Raw genomic sequence first — 14,317 nt, forward strand, 5'->3', positions numbered from 1 at the left:
AGGAATTGCGAGGGGAGAGGCACAATTGTTGAGGTGATTCTTCTCCCTCTTTGGCCTGATATTGGTGAGGGGAAGGGATCCAGTATAGTTATGTGTTGTGGCCCAGCAGGAGCCGTTGGAGCTGCCACTAGACTCCGACAGCGAGGGGCCCTATGAGTCAACTTTGGAGGATGTGGAGGACCCTGGACAGGGTTCCGACTCTGAGCAGGGCGCAGAGAGGCTGGTTGGCCACCAGGAGGCACCTGAGCCTTGGACCAGTGGGGAGGACACAAGGGAGTGTGATCTGGATGTCAGCAGTGGGGAGGAGCCAAGGGAGTTGTTTCTAGATGCCCGGCACCGGAGAGCTAATAGGCATCAGGAACAGTTGCGCAGTTACAGGAGGTAATTGCACTCAGCTGGTGGTCATTAGGCTCCTCTCCAGACTATAAAAGGACTGCTTGTGCACACGCCCCTCTTGCAGAAGTCAATGCAGGAACTAATGTTGGAGAACATTATTGTGAGCTTGGCAGGCTGGATTCCTGCCACGGCTTATCTGTGCTGGATTGCTGCCCAAGCTTGTCTGTGCCGGTTTGCTGCCAAGGACCTGTCTGTCTGTTAATTAAATGCCGTAACTTATCTTTGGCTCGGAGTGTGTGTTGGTGTGGGACAAGGGGGAGTCAGAACAGTTATGCTAGAGCTCTTTAAATGTTTTTTTTTAATCACTGATGAATGCATTGATCAGGTGTTTTTGGGCCATTATGCATATTCAGTCAAACAACCTCTTCTACTGGCTTCACTATTTTTTATAACATATGCCTATAGACTCTATACTAACTTGTCACATCAATTGTAATGTTCTATGACTAATAAACACTAATTTGATTTGTGATACCACTGTCTTCCCTCAAGGTTGAGGTCTCACAACTTTCTGTAAAACAGCAATAAGGAATCCGTAATCTTGAATTATTCCTGTTAACTTCCTTTTCCCTACTTTGCCCATTCCATGTTAACCTCACAGATCTAGATTAGGATGATTCCATTGGGATGGTATCTCAGAGAGATTCATGTGGTCCCATTTGGGAACTACATTTTGTTACTAAAGTTAAAATGATCACTCTCAGTCCTGGCTAAAATTTATGGATGGATAGACTTGGAGGCCGCACTATAAGAAATTATATTGTAATCTGCAGCTGACAATTTATCAACTGACTAGGATGAGAATTGGCCAGAGTGGTCACTCAGGGTAACTACATTCAGAATAAATAAATCCAGTTGGAATGACATTTACAACAATTCATATGCTAGAATACTCTTATTGTCCAAGGAGGCCCTTTGAAATTTTGAAAATGCATCATTTGAGAAGCCCATTTAGTCTTTAAATCACCTCTTACAATCATGTAAGTTTGGCAGTGCAGATCTTTTCAGTATGTAGAGCCGAGGTGGCGCAGTGGTTAGAGTGCAGCACTGCAGGCTACTTCAGCTGACTGCAGTTCTGCAGTTCGGCTGTTCAAATCTCACCAGCTCAAGGTTGACTCAGCCTTCCATCCTTCCGAGCTGGGTGAAATGAGGACCCAGACTGTGGGGGCGATATGCTGACTCTGTAAACCGCTTAGAGAGGGCTGAAAGCCCTATGAAGCGGTATATAAGTCTAACTGCTATTGCTATTGCTATTGCTATGTAATATTGTATATCACTCTAGGTCAGCATTATCCAGAAACTATTGCTGTGGAGAGCTGAGGCTTGAAGCAATGGCTTGCCAAATGCCACAATAACTGGTTTATGGCCAAAGCCAAATTCCAATCAAGACTTCTTGAATAATTATGCTCCATCAACTCTAATGATAAATCATTTGGTAGGCCTGAACGGAGCAAGCTTTTTGTGTGAAGAGTCATGCATAGTTGTCCATTCGTAAATACAACGATGCAGGAATAACAAGATCTTTGTCATGTTATTACAGTGCAAGCTTCACCCTTCTGCCCTTGTGTTGTGACATTGCAAAATAGATTTAATCACTTACCCCATTCCTGTAATGCTAGTAGAAGTCACATTCTGTGGTCACCAGTCACTGGTTGTGTTCTATTTTGCTTAGTATTTGTTTACTATTCAAAAACCATCAGGGCAAAGCTGGGTTAGAAGGGAAAAACAGTAAGGCAAAGAGTACAAGTTAGAAATTAATTTGCAATAACCATAAACATTTATTTATTTTCGATGTCCCCAAATCATCCAGAAAAGTGCATACAATCCTTAGTACAGAGGTCAGCATGTTTCCATGTACAACGTATGTTCAAGTATTACATATAATTGAAGCTGCAATATATAGTCAAAATACACATCAAATGTTGTGTTTGTCATCAAATAGGGCATTTGAAAAAAACAATGAGAATGTCCAAATTAAAAGGCAGAAAGGTCAGTTGGAAAATATTTCTGAAATTTGACTTTATATAAACTTCATCTTAAATGTTTGATCAAGACTTGTTTGGTGCACTTGTTAAGGCAACGGATTAGAAATTGGGAAACTGAGTTCTGTTCCTGCTTAAGTATGAAATGAGCTGAGCAACCTTAAGCCAGTCATTTTCTCTCAGCCCTAGGAAGCATACAATGTCAAACCCTTTCTGGGGAAAAAAGAAATAACCAAGTGAACTGCAAGGATTAGTTTAGGCAGTTGCCAGTAGTCAACCCTGACTCAAAGGCATACCCAAGATCAGAGGTGGGTTCCTACCAGTTCTCACCTATTTGGTAGAACCGGTTCGTCAAATCTACCAAACCGGTTAGAAGAGGTTCCACCAGTGGACCCGGAAAGCAGGCCACACCTACAGAAGAGGTTCCAAAATTTTTTTGAAACCCACCCCTGGTCCTTGGATATGATTATTCTACACTATCATGCTCATATTTATAAAACTCAGGGCCTCTGTGAAAGGTAAGGATGACTACTGCGTTTGTGGTGCAATCAGAACATTGCGTGTGTTGAAGTTGTTTTAACGCAAACCAAAGATGACTTTAAAAAAACAAGTTTACATCCTATTCTTATGCATGCCAGTGCTGTGTGTGAGGTAATTTAAGGTGGTTCTGACAAGTGTCGTCGGCATCTTCATATCCGGTCACATGGGTGGCAAGCCACTCCCATCCAGTCACATGGGTGGCAAGCCACTCCCACAAAGGAGGCCACACCCACAGAGTAGGTTCGAACAATTTTTGAAACCCACCACTGCCCAAGATGCTTAGTAGATACAAACTTTTACAAGTATTTTATTGTGCCAAACCAAATAAAGAGAGCTGAGCAGAACTAATAAAATGATACGGAAATGGGTGCAAGAAATTACAGGAGAACAGATAAAATACAAACCCGAAATCTTTCTATGGGAAAGGGAAATATACAAAGAAAATTAAGTACATATTAACACATCTGCTAACTACAGCTAGAATAGCATTTGCCCAATGCTGGAAACAAAATAATACCCCCCTCGGATGAATTAGTGATTAAAAAAATAACTTTGGATTGTGCAGAGATGGACAAATTAACACTGAAATTAAAAGATGAAGAAGAGTCGGAATATTATGAAATTTGGAACAATGTAGCTCCAACGGCTCCTGCTGGGCCACAACACATAGATAAGCAGGCACTCCTGATGTATCTCATTGGAGGAGCTTCTTTAAGGTCAATGTCTGAAGAATTTTAAAGAAAGTATGATATTCCAAATAAGTTGCCAAATATCATTGGAGACATGCTTTATCTCTACATATCTGAAAGAGACCTACAAAAACAAGCTCTATGCATATTACTAGCCTCCATGTGCAAATTACATCCCAGGCTGAAAGAGTTAAAACTCGAATCAGCCAAAGTGACTCACTAAGCTGATTAAAGTAATTGTAAAGATTATGATCAAGACAAATAGGAAATGTCTGAGTGTTTTGGTAAGCTCTGTAGGGGAAGAAAAAAGGAAGTCACATGATAAGATGGCAAACCGTAATAGGGCAAATGTTTAAAGAAGCAGCAATATCCGCTTCTACCGGTAGATATTTTAGGAATAATGAAAAGCAGACGTAGTACTAATAGGGGAGGAATTAATTACCTGAAGAAAGGAGGATGATAATATAATAAATCTATAATTGTAAAAAGACATTGTAATTTGTGCAAATGAAAATACTGTACTACATTGTTTATATTTTGCTGGTTAGATAAGCTGTACATTTCAAAATGTACAAATGGTCAATATTCAGAAGTCCTCTTATACATTTTATCTGTGAGAAAACCATTTTTTTTCAGTTTTAGAGAGAGGGTGGGGGAGAGGGGATAGAGAGGGGGAAGAGAGAGAGGAAGGGGAGAGAGGGGGGAGAGAGAGGGGGAGAGGGGAGAGAGTGAGAGAGAGGGAGGAGAGAGAGAGGGGAGAGTGGTAGAGAGGGAGGGGGAGAGAGAGGGGGGAGAGAGGATGGGAGAGAGGGAGAAGGAAAGAGAGAGGGGGGAGAGGGGAGAGCGAGAGGGAGGAGAGAGAGGGGGAGAGGGGAGAGAGAGGGGAGAGAGGAAAAGGAGAGAGAGGGGGAGAGGGGAGAGGGGAGAGAGAGAGGAAGGAGAGAGAGGGGAGAGGGAGAGAGAGAGGATAGGGGGAGGGAGAGGTGGGATAGGGGGAGAGGGGAGAGAGAGAGGAGGGAAAGGGAGAGGGAGGGAGAGAGGGGGAAGGGAGAGAGAGGGGGAGAGAGAGGGAGGGGGAGAGAGAGGAGAGGGAGGGGGGAGAGAGAGGGGGAGAGGGGAGAGGGGAGAGGGGAGAGAGAGGGAGGAGAGAGAGAGGGAGAGTGGTAGAGAGGGAGGGGGAGAGAGGGGGGAGAGAGATGGGAGAGAGGGAGGAAGGAAGAGAGAGGGGGAGAGGGGAGAGAGAGAGGGAGAGAGAGAGGGGGAGAGGGGAGAGAGAGGGGAGAGAGGGAAAGGAGAGAGAGGGGGAGAGGGGGAGAGAGTGAGAGAAAGAGGGAGAAGGAGGAGAGGGGAGAGGGGAGAGAGAGAGGAGATAGGGGGAGGGAGAGGTGGGAGAGAGGGGAGAGGGAGAGAGAGAGGGTGGGAAGGGAGAGGAGGGAGGGGAGAGAGAGGAGGGAGAGGGGAGAGAGAGACGGAGGGGGAGAGAGGTGGGAGAGGGGGAAGAGAGAGAGTGTGAGAGAGAGAGGGAGAGGAGAGGCTATTTCTCACAAAAATCTGAAGCAGTATACAGTCACACCCCATTAGCTGAATTCCCATCCTGGTTGTCCCTCTTCCCTGTTCAAAGTGGCACAGCCTGATTCCTCTCCTTGCTCCTGGCTGCCTCTCAGGGGAATAGCAGGTTAGTCTGATTACTGTTTTGGTGGGAGAACTGGGATGAAAGAGAAAGGTGTGGGATGGGGAAGAAGGCAGATCATGCCTGCAAATAGTGCCAGAAAAGATGCATCGATGCTTTCCCAAGGAATCAAAGCCAACTTGGGGCCACCTTTATCTGTACTTTTTTTTAACATAGAATAAATAGCTTTTTACTCTCACGCATCCCTTTACTCTTACATAAACAAATGCCTGTCTTTAGATTTATTTTATGAACGTCACTCATATATCTTTCTTGAACACTTCAGCATCACTACTGCTTTCGTATTGTTGATATTCTGCTTTCTGATGATTAGTCTGCTTGAGAATATATTAGTCATGAAAAATATCATCTATTTTAAGTCAGGCGACAGTGGAAGCTTCAATCCAACCTCTCCATCTATGGTGTCTCTCCACTATGCTGCCACCTCATCATTAAACACTCTTAATCCGTATTCCCCCTCCTCCTCCCCACTAATCCAGCATTGTTTGTTCCCTGTTGCTTTGCCCGCAGGGTTTTTCTTCCTAACCAAAAGCTGGAGCTCAGCCCCAGGCATGAACAGGCGAAGCAGCTGCTTCAGAGAGCTCGTATGAAGGCCAGGACAAACCCGCTCCGAGCTAGCCATAACATCCTGCTTACTGCCTCCCCGGACAAGAGGTAAGGTTGGTCATTTCCATTTGGTAGCCTTGAGATTCTGGACTAGGTTGGCATGAGAAGGAAGGAACTAGTCGAGATGAACGTTTGCATTATTTTTCCAATATCTGCCACTCGATTCTAGGTTCCTTCCAGCCTCTTTGTTCTTCACAACTGTAACCATTTAAAGTTCTCATCTTACAAATGAAATGCTGTACACAGGGCCGGATTTTCCTATAGGCTAACTAGGCTTCAGCCTAGGGCCTCAAGATCAAGAGGGGCCTACATTCAAATTGTTAGCAAAATTAAAATTACACTCTTCTAAAAACAGTGAACACTAAAACACTGAACCGAAAATAAGGAGAAATTCTACGCATATGACTAATAAACAAACATAAAAATGTATTGGTTAAGATTGTTCCAGCGCCGCGGCAGTTGGGGAGCCCGCCCACGTTCCCGGCACCGGCGGTCGGGCGAGAGGCGTGGCCGCTCCCAGTAGCCGCCCCGTCGACGCGGAGCCCACCAGCGGCCAGGCAGGTGAGGGCGAGGGGGCCGAGCCGGGCAGCTGAGCACAGCAGGGGAGGTGGCTGGCCTCGCTGCCTTTGCCGCAGAGCAGAGCCGCCCTCCGTCGGGAGGCCAGCTATATATATATTGATATATATTGATATATATCACAGTAATGATGTATTTTATTGTCTCTCATGTAATTTAGAAACTTAAAAATGGGAGCTGAAAGGGCCTCATAAGTGGAATAGCCTAGGGCCTCTTTTCATCTAAATCCAGCCCTGGCTGTACAAGAATAAAAAAAAAGATAAGATTTCTGTTTGAAGGTATGAAGTACAAGGATAACAATGAACATAAGCATACCTGATAGTTGATTGGTGGAATTATGTATAATGGAAAATAGTGATATATAAATATAAACGGTTGGTAAAAAAAAAATCTTTTCTTTCACACGGGGATTATATAAAGGTATACTGTTATTAAATAGATAATTAAGAATGTAAGGGAACTATGATTTATTGGGGAAAAAATAATACTAATCGTAATTGAACATATACTGTACAATGAAAGTGAGACATTTAGTTATACTAGATGAAACATCTGTGATGGTAAATGTTATTCGAGAATATGGATGTTAAAACACCTGTAATTAAACGTCATGCTGTATGTGATGATGCTTTTTTTTATTGTTGTATGTATGTGTTGTCGGTGTAATAAAAATAAAAATTTATAAAAAAAAGAATAAAAAAGATAGATTAAAGAAATGGAGCCGAGGTGGCGCAGTGGTTAAATGCAGCACTGCAGGCTACTTCAGCTGACTGCAGTTCTGTAGTTCGGCTGTTCAAATCTCACCGGCTCAGGGTTGACTCAGCCTTCCATCCTTCCGAGGTGGGTAAAATGAGGACCCGGATTGTTGTTGGGGGCGATACGCTGACTCTGTAAACCGCTTAGAGAGGGCTGAAAGCCCTATGAAGCGGTATATAAGTCTAACTGCTATTGCTATTGCTATAATGAAATGCAGGTATGTTGATTCAGAGCCCAAAAATTACGTACCTGAAAGAAACAGTGAAACATTTGATTCAAATAATGCTATGTAATAAGAGTGAGATTCAAATGAAATTATTTGCCATGGCTCGATGTCCTTTGCAATAAAAAACTCAACGATGAGTATGCATAAGACTTAAACATTTTCCGATATCACAGTTTTATAAAATGCAGTTTTTTCAAATAGTGCACAGCTTAAACTTTATAAAAATTGCTATTTGTACTGTGAACCACATGCTTTAGTGCTTCTATTTTCTTTCTGCCCAAACGTTTTCATACACCAAATGCATCAACATTATTATAAACACAAACAAAATAAATATTTATTTGCTAATACTTACGTCTCATTCAGTTCCCGAGACCCTGGGCAACTATCATCCAAGCAAATTCATGAAATAAACCAGTGTTTTTCAACCACTGTGCCGTGGCACACTAGTGTGCCATGACATAGTGTAAGGTGTGCCGTGGGAGAATTACTTTATATATAGTCAATATAGGCACAGAGTTAAATTTTTTTAACATTTTCTAATGGTGGTGTGCCTCGTGATTTTTTTTCATGAAAAAAGTGTGCCTTTGCACAAAAAAGGTTGAAAAACACTGAAATAAACATTGTGACATAATTACGGCAATATTATAAAGTTAAGGAATTGGCAAAAACAAATACTAGAGATAATCCTTGCTGCATATCTTAACAACTCCAAATGTTATACTTAAAAACATGAAGAGCCGAGGTAGCGCAGTGGTTAAATGCAGCACTGCAGGATACTTCAGCTGACTGCAGTTCTGCAGTTCGGCGGTTCAAATCTCACCGGTTCAAGGTTGACTCAGCCTTCCATCCTTCCGAGGTGGGTAAAATGAGGACCCGGATTGTTGTTGGGGGCGATATGCTGACTCTGTAAACCGCTTAGAGAGGGCTGAAAGCCCTATGAAGCGGTATATAAGTCTAACTGCTATTGCTACTGCTATTGCTATCTACAGAAGGGAGAAGCTATGTGGATTTGAAGGAGATAGTATATTCTACAGTGACAAGGCAGCTAGCTTTATAAAAAACTGTTTCCATGTTTTTCCTCCCCCCTTTCCCCTTCATTAATAATAGAACACTTCAATTCCTGGAAAAAATATTTTGGAGCCCAGTTAATTGGAAAAAAACAAGTCAACATATATCTGTAAAATACACTTCCTTAAATGCATTCACAAGCCTTTCACCGTTGTAACACATATATTACCAGAGTCTGATAATTGTTTACTTTTGGTTATAAAAGTAAATAGATCTGAATTTGGTTTGCAGCTGAATGTGAGCCCTACTTGAGATTACTTTCTGTCCTCAGATATAACCTGATAATGCGGTGTCTTATATCTTACATTATCTCCAAGCAATTTCAAATTCCCACAGCATATCCCTTCCATTTTCCAATCCTATGTTATTCTTCATTTAGAAGCATACATTCATCTTGCTGATTTGTTACATGCTAGGACCGTAACAAAAAGCTAGATCTCTTGTTGATCTGATGACTGTACGAGAAGCTAGATTGCATATTATCTTTTATTTTTGCTCGCTGGCAAAATAGGTTTAGGTATAATAATAATAATAATTTTTTTAAAAAGGTAAGCGAAGACCTGAGCAATATTAGAAGGCTTCATTAGGGTGAAATAGGTTGCCATTAATACAAAGAGTCCCCCCTAGTAAAGGATTGTAGAGAGATGAAAAGAGTAGCAAAATGGATAGTTTCACCAAGTAATTAAAAAAAAATCTTTTCTTTGGTTCATTAGGGGTACCTGTAGATCCTCTGTTGCAGATGCAACAAAAGACTTTGTTTTGAAGGATGGAAATAATCCCACGAGTGGAAACCAGAGTGATTCATCCAGTGGTGACTCCAGCTGTGGGCAGCAGAGGAAGCAAGGACCACCTTCTTCTCGGGTGCGTTTTGAGGATGAATCTGCAAGGGACGCCGAAGTTCGCTACTTGGAACGCCTGCAGCAGCGCCAGAAACGGCCCTTAGATTCAGTTCTGTTATCTCTTGGCCAGGGCCCACTGCTCTCCAAGCCAGATCTTGCTGGCTATATAAATGGTGACCTCCAGCGTAAAGAGAGCAGCGTCAACAAACCTAGCTGGGAACATCAAAGCGTAGGACAGGGAACCAAAAGGCACACTCGCCAGAGCAACGGAGGATGCTCTGGAAGAGGGACCTCTCCTCAAGTCAACAAAGAAAGCAAGTGTAGTGCCTGTGGGTCTTATATCAACAATTCAGCAGACGCTCAACTCAACCAAACTGGGAATGGCAAACATGGAATTGCCAACGTCCTTCCTGGAGGCAGTGATACTGTTCACACTAATGGAAGCCAAGAGCTCGCGGCTTCCCAGGAGGACTCGCGGACAAAGCCTCTAGCCCCCAAAAGGACTCCACTGTGGATCCTTCCTTCTCGGCAGCGTGTTTTTGCCGAATGCCTCAGGGAGACGCACATCGGCGAAGTTACTGAAGATGTGGACTCCGCTTTAGGCAGCACCACTGACACGTCCGACAGCTACAGGACAGACAGCGAAGAAGCTGGCGCCAACGGTCAGCGATTTGCAACCGAAAATTGCCACGGTGTCCCTAGGCCATTGTGTTCTTCAGAGAAGAAAGCCAACACTGTCCCCGTGGACAGGCAATGGGGGAATGGCAGCTGCAAAACCAGCGAAGAAACTATCTGGGGTAACGTTCCTAGCACGAGCGGATTGGAAATTGGGTCAGGTACTGACAAAGGACAAATTCGTAGCTTGCAGGGAGTCTCCGAGGGGGGAGAAGATCAGGAGGCTCAGGCGGCCATTCCAAGGAGCAAACAGCTAACGAATCCGTGTCAAACGGAGAAGGAAGATAAAGGCAAAGCACAGAGAAAAGTATCCGGTGCTCAATTGAGAAAACCCGTATCTCCCGTTTATTCCCAGCAGTTGGTTTTCCAAGATGGTATAAAAGCTCCAGTCAATCATTTATGCCAAACGAAGCAGCATTCAAAGCAGGTGGCTGCTGCCAACAATTTAAGGAGTCTAATACCAGCACCCCCCACCACTGGAAAAGTTCACTCCTCCCCAATGTCTTATAGGAGAGCTGTTTTAACAGGCAGCCACAAATTGATCAAACAGGATCCTGGGCGTATAAATAAAACCAACGAACTATCAGTTGCAGCTGCCTCTTCTGATTTCCAGGATGTAGATGTATCTGGGCAAGCGGAGCATCATGGCCAGCAGGATTCAGAGACGTTCTCCAAACATCTGGCTTTGTCCTCCAATATTCACAATAACACATCTGCCAAGCCAGAGCCCAAAACCATAATAACGGGCAGAGATGACCAACTTCGGGAGAGCGAGAAGATGGGGGAAAATCAAGGTAAGAGATCGTGTTGACTTGGCTGTAAAAAAAATAAGGGAATCTCTCCAACGAGGACATTAAAAAAATCACGCTGTTAACATTGTTTTATTGAAAGATAGCTGTTTGGTCTGAAGGTGAACATTTGGGATATTTGCACAGAGTTTGAATAGGAAGAAATAGTGAGGATATAAGAGGTAAGCAACAGTGAGGAAACAAAGTGAATTGACATAGTTAGAATAGTTGGAAGAACATCTAAAACAGTGGTAGTCAACCTGGTCCCTACCGCCCACTAGTGGGCGTTCCAGCTTTCATGGTGGGCGGGAGGGGTTTGCTGTAACTCTGCTTTATAAATTTTATAAAGTAAAGTTACTTCCCTACTTTACAAATCACCATTACTGTGGAACCGGTGGGCGGTCAGAACATTTTACTACTAACAGAGATACAAAAGTGGGCGGTAGGTATAAAAAGATTGACTACCCCTGTGATAGATGGATGGATGGATGGATGGATGGATGGATAGATGGATAGATAAGAGAGAAAGATGATAGAGAGAAAGCGAGAGAAGATAGATAGATAGATAGATAGATAGATAGATAGATAGATAGATAGATAGATAGATAGATAGATAGATAGATAGATAGATAGATAGATAGATTAGATCAGTGATAGTCAACCTGGTCCCTACCTCCCACTAGTGGGCGTTCCAGCTTTAATGGGGGGCGGTAGGGGTTTGCTGTAACTCTGCTTTATAAATTTTATAAAGTAAAGTTACTTCCCTACTTTACAAATCACCATGACTGTGGAACCGGTGGGCAGTTAGAAAATTTTACTACTAACAGAGATACAAAAGTGGGCGGTAGGTATAAAAAGGTTGACTACCCCTGTGATAGATGGATGGATGGATGGATGGATGGATGGATGGATGGATAGATAAGAGAGAAAGATGATAGAGAGAAAGTGAGAGAAGATGAGATAGATAGATAGATAGATAGATAGATAGATAGATAGATAGATAGATAGATAGATAGATAGATACACACATACATACATACATACATACATACAGTAGATCAGTGGTAGTCAACCTGGTCCCTACTGCCCACTAGTGGGCATTCCAGCTTTCATGGTGGGCAGTAGGGGTTTGCTGTAACTCTGCTTTATAAATTTTATAAAGTAAAGTTACTTCCCTACTTTACAAATCACCATTACTGTGGAACCAGTGGGCGGTTACAAAATTTTACTACTAACAGAGATACAAAAGTGGGCGGTAGGTATAAAAAGGTTGACTACCCCTGATCTAAAAGAACGTAAACCCCATATATCATTAGCATCTACTTTGCAAAGTAGATAAACAAAACCTCAAGAATGCCGAAAAGCAAGACATGAGGGCGCTGACTTTTTTTCCCCCTGTTGATTTCCAAGATGCTGAGGAATGCAGCTGGATTCTGAAGATATGACAATGATAGCTATTGATAATCTTCTCCTTCATTAATTTGTGCAATTTGCTAACTGCTAATCCTTGTAATTATGCACTATATGCACTATGCAAGTACATTAAACAATGCAGTTTTAATGCATATTTTGATAGTTTCCCAATTTTCCTATTACAATCAAAGTGATTAGAAAGCTAATCATTCATCACTAATCAGAGAATAAGAACTAACATACAAATTGCACATCTTTCAGACCATGGAAGATAATTAAATTTTGAGAGAGGCAATTAAGTAGCATCAGTTTAAGGTAGCAAAAAGAAAGAATATTGTAGGTCCTTAAAGATTAGCTGATTATTAATCTAATACAAATATTATCTTTACATAGATTATAAATGCAAACAGTAATGGTATTTTTATTTAATATGCACTTAAGCATAGTACAAAGAAGGGTATAATTTGCAATACTTTCTTAATTGATGTAAACAATAAAATAATACAATCAATTTAAAACATCAAATAGCAATAGCAATAGCAGTTAGACTTATATACCGCTTCATAGGGCTTTCAGCCCTCTCTAAGCGGTTTACAGAGTCAGCATATCGCCCCCAACAACAATCCGGGTCCTCATTTCACCCACCTGGGAAGGATGGAAGGCTGAGTCAACCCTGAGCCGGTGAGATTTGAACAGCTGAACTGCTGATCTAGCAGTCAGCTGAAGTGGCCTGCAGTGCTGCATCCTAACCACTGCGCCACCTCGGCTCAAATCTCAACACTATCATACTTTAATTAACATCACCTACTAATATTGGAAAGTTATTTCAATTTCATAAAGAAAAAAGAAGCATTTTGGAGTATTTTTAAGCCCTGAAAAATCAGATCCTAAGTGTAGTTCATGGGTTCCTTCCGAATAGGAGGAGCTGGATGGGGAAAAAATCAGAAAGATGAGATGGTTATTCTAAGGCAGAGAAGAACTAGGCAGCCCTGATTACTGGTATATGTGTGAATTGAACACGCAGAATCATGATTTCATATTAGGTTACTCAAGAATTGGATGTTCTTGTCAACACAAGCAATTTAAACTGATAATGTTCCTGAGGTCCTAGCCAGTGTACTTAAGGAGGCCAATATATTACACAGACCATTCTAAACCCAACCAGAGGATGTGGAGCAACTTCCATGAACAGCTATCAAAAAAACTACTCCAGTATTCTTAGCCTTGGTAAGAGCCGAGGTGGCGCAGTGGTTAAATGCAGCACTGCAGGCTACTGCTAGATCAGCAGTTCAGCGGTTCAAATCTCACCGGCTCAGGGTTGACTCAGCCTTCCATCCTTCTGAGGTGGGTAAAATGAGGACCCGGATTGTTGGGGGCAATATGCTGACTCTCTGTAAACTGCTTAGAGAGGGCTGAAAGCCCTATGAAGCGGTATATAAGTCTACTGCTATTGCCTTTTCAATAGTCAGACATAAATAAATTCAGAAGCTGTACATTAAAAAAAAAAACCTTTTGTATTTTACTTTAAGTAAGTTCCCCATTAACAAGAACTTCCAAGTATTTTCCCACAGAAAGTGCCTACAGTTGGAAATTCTCAATTTTTTTTTAAAAAAAAAGAGGAAAAGAAAAAATGTTAATCGGGAAGAAAAAAACAATAGTTTGGTTTTTCTCAAAATCTAATTTAAGACCGGAGGAACATGTCCATCTGGAAATCTGAGTAAAGTAGTCGTAGAGGGAAATGTTGATCTCCGGGTGCGCTTCAAGGTGCTACTTGTCACTCACAAAGCCCTTCATGGTAGTGGGTCTGCGTACTTGAGAGACCGCCTCCTGCCAATTACCTCCCTGCGACCAATTAGATCACATAGACTAGGCCTCCTCCGAGTTCCATCTGCCAGTCAGTGCCGACTGGCAACTACAAGGAGGAGGGCCTTCTCAGTAGTAGCTCCGACCCTTTGGAACGATCTCCCCGTGGAGATTCGCACCCTCACCACCGTCCAGGCCTTCCGCACAGCCCTCAAGACCTGGCTAGCCCGTCAGGCCTGGGGACAAAGATAATTGCCCCCACCCGAA

At 42.6% G+C, this 14,317-nt stretch overlaps 1 protein-coding gene across 2 annotated transcripts in view; it reads left to right on the plus strand.

Moving 5' to 3' along the window:
* Window positions 1–14,317, plus strand: part of KIAA1614 (KIAA1614 ortholog) — a 51,462-nt gene that overhangs the window by 18,257 nt on the left and 18,888 nt on the right. For both annotated transcript variants that reach the window (XM_087726908.1, XM_087726906.1), the window contains exons 4-5: window positions 5,808–5,951; window positions 9,246–10,840. In XM_087726908.1, coding sequence (XP_087583034.1) covers window positions 5,808–5,951; window positions 9,246–10,840 — 1,739 coding nt within the window. The remainder of the gene's footprint in view (window positions 1–5,807; window positions 5,952–9,245; window positions 10,841–14,317) is intronic.

Source organism: Thamnophis sirtalis, unplaced genomic scaffold (genome assembly GCF_051295495.1).
Source record: "Thamnophis sirtalis isolate CommonGarterSnake01/CBP01778 unplaced genomic scaffold, rThaSir2_p1.2 scaffold_12, whole genome shotgun sequence".
Classification (NCBI taxonomy): domain Eukaryota; kingdom Metazoa; phylum Chordata; class Lepidosauria; order Squamata; family Natricidae; genus Thamnophis; species Thamnophis sirtalis.